The 5,164-nt window shown below is 39.7% G+C and overlaps 1 protein-coding gene across 1 annotated transcript in view; it reads right to left on the reverse strand.

Annotated features, from left to right (window-relative positions):
- LOC104165175 overlaps nucleotides 1–4,936 on the reverse strand; it is a gene marked incomplete at its 5' end in the record, with an annotated part of 17,390 nt that extends 12,454 nt beyond the window's left edge. Inside the window, 2 exon segments of the mRNA XM_009704747.1 lie at nucleotides 2,228–2,378; nucleotides 4,707–4,936. Coding sequence (XP_009703049.1) covers nucleotides 2,228–2,378; nucleotides 4,707–4,936 — 381 coding nt within the window.
- Nucleotides 4,937–5,164: the final 228 nt, after the last annotated feature.

Genomic DNA, 5,164 nt, shown 5'->3' on the forward strand with positions numbered 1-5,164 from the left:
GGGGTGGGGTGTCTGCCCTGTTGTGCTGTAACATGTATTGAAACACCAGTAGTTATCTTCACTCTTAACATGCTGGTGTTTAGAAATTTCATATTTTCTAGCTGAAAAGGAAGAATGAAGCCTTAGCCTCCACGTCCACATGGAAGAGGCGGTGTTGACCAGGCTAATAGGCCAGTGAATTCATGTGTTGCTGAATCTCTGCCAGAAAGCAGGGAGAGCCTTACTTAACTTCAGGTGCAGGGTTAAAACATAAAAATGAAAGTCTATAAGACTGAAAAGACTAAGGCTTAGGACAGCTATAAATAAAAAAATCTGCATTTTTCATCACCGCTGGCATGAAAGTTTAACTGAGCCCGTTCCTTGTCCAATACAAATACAAAGTTCACTGCAACAATGTATTACTGACTAAAAAACCAGTTGCCTTCTGTTACATTTTTGAGAGTTTTTTCCCCTGTTGACTAGTAGAATGGAATACAATTATATAAACTTGGGGTAATGCAAAGGCAAGCTTAGCACAGTGCCTTTTGCAGAAATCGTAAGTTAAAAAGAAAAAAGTGTCTCTGGTTCTACTATGTGTATATTTTGAAGCTACAGAGTTTCTCCTTACTCTACCTGCAAATCTAAATAGTGAAGCAAAATAAATTCTGGTATCTGTTTCTTCACATTTCTCTCTCAGTGTTTTTGGCAGCTAGCTCATCTTCAAAACTAGAATGCTGAAAAAGACACAGTACCAAATGCAGCATTTTAGCGCCCCACATATTTATGATGAGGAAGATAATACGTTGTAGGCAGAACGAGAGAAAACTTAAATGGAGAGAAGACCATCAATTAATTTGTAACTCTGAAGCACTCAGGCCCCTGAATACCAGTGACAACATGTATTTGATTTACAAGATTTTCAGATGAGCTTAATTGGTCACTGTCAACTGAAGGCAACACTGATAACAAACACTACTTTATTTATACCATCCATCTGTTTCCCCATGTTCCGTATTTTCAGTCTTATATACATACATGATAAAATCTGGAAACATCTATCAAATTGTTCAAACCTGTAAGACCATGGAAAGCTTGAAGTGAGAGAGAGACAGTGTTTGCTGATTTCAAACAGCTAATTTCTGGCCATTTGATATGGAAATGCTCAAGAAGAAATTGAGTCTTTAAGTCAGTGATGTCACACAGGCTGCAGGTTTCTTCACACCACAAGGGATTGAGAAAGGACTGAAAACATAAACTTTAAATTTTACCAGTGAGCATTCCAGTTACCTGCACTTTGATGCTTGTGTATTTGTACTTTTGACATAATAGTCTACAGATGTAACTGAGGGCATATTCACTGGGTAGTGACCTTCTAGGTATGAACATAACACTGGGTATGACCTGGATGAAGGGACAGAGCGTACCCTCAGCAAGTTCAGTGATGGTACAAAACTGGGAGGAGTGGCTGGTACACTGGAAGGCTGCGCTGCCATTCAGGGAGGCCTGGACAGGCTGGAGAGTTGGGCAGACAGGAACCTGATGAAATTCAACAAGGGCAAGTGTAGGGTCCTGTACCTAGGGAGGAATAACCCCATGGACCAGTACAGGCTAGGGGTTGACCTGCTGTGTCATACAGTGTCAATGCCTTTGAAGTTCAAGCTTGAGCTACCTTCCTTTCAATTAAGGTAGAATGCTTAATTTTCCTCCTCCTGGAGGCTGAAGGCATCAAATTCAGTTTCAATGTTTTCTTTCACTGAAAGTGAAATATAAACTGACTGTGGTTTGTTCTGTTCCCTGTTCTTTATATGTCAGCGCAGCATTAGCATGGGATGGCTGATACATATTATAGGGCACACAGTTATGGTGAAAACCAAACCAAACCAATTTCTCCTTCAGAACAGCTTTTCTTATTTTCTGAAGGAAAGAAACCACACACATTTTGTCTTAGATTCAACTGACAGAAGTGCTTGAGTTAATCTTAATCCCTTTTGTTATAGACATAACTGGAATTCAGAGGCTAGACTGGTAAAATCATTCTGTGTTCAATTAGTTCCTAAAACTGGCTGCTATTTTCCTTCAAGTAGCTTGCCTCTCTCAGATTGCTGGGAGTTGCAAAGAGAGTACGAGTCTAAAGGAGTCAGGTGTGAGACTGCATTGTTACAGAAATAGATGGGGCTATGTATCTTTTATGACAAATTCCTCTTCAGAAGAAATTTTCTGCTTGCAAAGACTGGAAGATGCCCCTTACCTGAAAGTTACCAAAGGAACTTCCTCCTGGCAAGGTAATGTAACTCACAAATTGCGGGCCCAGGGAACTCAGTGACTCATACACAACAATGCCTTCACTTGGCAATACAGCTTTCTTCTTCTGTTTGCTTTCCCAGAGCTCCTGCGATTCCCTGTCAAAGACATAAAGATGCTGAATGTATGATACCATCTAAGTCCTTGATTTTGACTTGGTGTTTTCTGTGTTAAACAAGAAATGCAGACATATGAGCTTGATACTTTATATCTTTGCCATTATTAAAAATCCTGTGATTGTCCCTGGTGTGAAAATGTGATCACATTGCAGAGATATAGGCTGAGGAATTTCAGGGACTAGAGATGGCTGTTGCACATTCATTCTGGGTCAGCAGTGTTGTTCTTTTAAGTCAGTATGTTGGAAAAAAACAGCTTACTTTCAAACAAGAGAAAATGTTATATTCTAATTTCTCTTTACCCGTTCTCAAAAAAATCATGACTACCCAGAGAAAGCAGCTTTTAATGCGAAATTTTGTGAAGTAGCCATGCTGAAGGTGTTGTATATTATGACAGTAATAGTTACAGGCTAATGTGAAAATCAGAAATTCAGCTGACAGCATGACTATTGATGTGATACTCCAAAGTTTTAAATTCCGTGGTGGACTGTTTTCACAGGTTTTTGCTTTGGACACAAAACGGATTTTGTGTCTAGTTTATCTAGACACCTTTTACAAAGCCAGCTGTGCTGTAACTCTTTCTAGGTCCTTTTCTAGGAGACGACTACAGAAGGAAGAGCACTATATAGATGTTCTTTTTAGCTTTGTCAAAGCTCCTGCCAGTATTTGCTTTAGACCTTGTCAGAAAAGCCAGTCCATCTGAAAGAAGGGCTGTGTAGGATGTTTGCCATAAAAATACACACTGCTGTAGGTAGTAATTCCTCGCTTAAAAGTTTTAATTGGAAGGTAAGAACTGAAGTTCTTACTCTGGACCTTCCAGTGGTGTATGGATTAGTCCTAGTCAATAGTGTGAACCCCTTTGATTACTGATACCAGTTTAGTATCATAATGCTATACGGCATTAATAGTTTGTACAGTGGGATTCATAGGATAAGTGAGGGTAGTGATAACTTCCCTCTTTTGCTTTCCCCTTTCTACAATGTCTGGCTTGTCAGGTGGGGAGAACAAGGACCATGGATCCATTCTGAGGTACTGTCACAGTGATGGTAGGTCACATGCAGTCTACGGGTGGGACATTACTCTATTTCCTGCAATGTGAGCCATGAGATCTCAAGCAGTGTCTTCTCCTGGTTCTTTAATCCACCAATTTAATCTGCAACAGCTTTTCCTGGGCACTTAGTTAGGATGAGGGCAGGGGCACAGAGTGTGACCATCACCAGCCTCCTCCTTTGTGTGCGCAAACCATAAGGACATGCAAGTGGCACAGTCTGAGCTCTTGGGAACCGACGGACAGCGGTTGGATTACACTGCTCTCTACAACTGTAGATCTGTAACCACAGATGCAGCAGTAGTGTTGGGGCCTACTAATTCTGGCATTTCGAGTGTTTAAAGCTGCAGAACTGTCATGGCAACTGAATATTATTTCACCTTAAAGAAGACAGTTATCTGAATAGAAGTATTTGTAACAAGAAACACCTTGGGACAATCATCTGTCATGGTGCAGCTCAACTTCAGAAAAACCTGAAATGCAGAGAAACCAAAGAAACTGTCTTATGCTTTTCTAATCCTCTATTGACGATAAGATCTCTTTAGATCTTATTGTGAAGGGCTCTCTTCTAACCACTGCTCATCTCTGAAATTCAGTACTTGGTAATCCAGAGAAATTAAGTAGTTTCCTGAAATTGTTGACTTTGTCTTTATACTCAGTTATGAACTATAGGTAATATGAGGAGAGAAAAATCAGAATTTTACCCAGGTAAGCTGCTAGCAGAACAGATCCCCAAAGGTAATCTACCTTGATCAAGAATGCTTCAGAAACCGGTCTCTGTGCTCTGACTGTCTCACCGATGTAAATGTCTGGGTGTCTTTTATGAGACTTTCCATTCTGCAGAGCATTCACATATGTATCGGGTAGCAATCTAGTTCAAAATCCATTAAGTAAAAGGTGATATTTAGACATAGATTCCCTGAATGTCGAATTTCCAAGCTTTAAACTTGACAATTCAATAGAAGCTGCAATGTCAGTAAAGAAATGGTATTGATGATATTCAGTCCTGTATTGGTATTGAAATAGATCACGATTAAAATTGCCAACATCTAGAACACCATACGTTTAGGATGCTACCATAAAGCACTTTTGCCTTTCAAACAATTGTTGTCCAGGAGTGTAATCATTATCCAATGTCTGCAGGAATACCAAATACAGTGTTGTAAGTAACCTACAGTACATTTCCTGGTCTCATCCTCTATCCTATATATTACAACTTTTGTTAAAAAAAAAAGTTAAAAAAAAAAATTCAGCCATATCACCACCGGATTGAATATCCCACAGCTGCTAAATACATCTGTGCCAGAGTTTTGTGCTCTGCTTTACCCGTCAAGTCATCAACAGTATGCAGGTTGCAGTCGGCAAAGCACCACAGGGAAGTCCCAAGAATTTTTGACCATTTTTTGCCCAAGCCAAGTCCCAGAATTTTAATGTCCAATGCCTCTAGCCGTCCTTGATGGAAAGGTGAACTACCACAAACACCATGCTTTTGCTTAAAAAAAAAAAAAAAAGATAGTGGGTCATACAAGAAACACCAGGTGTTTAAACTGCTTAATACCAACAATAGCAGCAGGTAACCCTCTAAATCAGGGTGGGAGGAGGATGTGCACAGGTGTGATCTTTATTGCTCTTTTAGTACCAGTTTTATAGCAATTAAAAGAGTTCAGAATGTAAAATTTCTACTTTTATTTCCTTTTTTTTTCACGAATCTTTTTTAAGG

The sequence above is a fragment of the Cariama cristata genome, unplaced genomic scaffold (assembly GCF_000690535.1).
Source record: "Cariama cristata isolate BGI_N322 unplaced genomic scaffold, ASM69053v1 scaffold1650, whole genome shotgun sequence".
NCBI classification, from domain to species: Eukaryota; Metazoa; Chordata; class Aves; order Cariamiformes; family Cariamidae; genus Cariama; species Cariama cristata.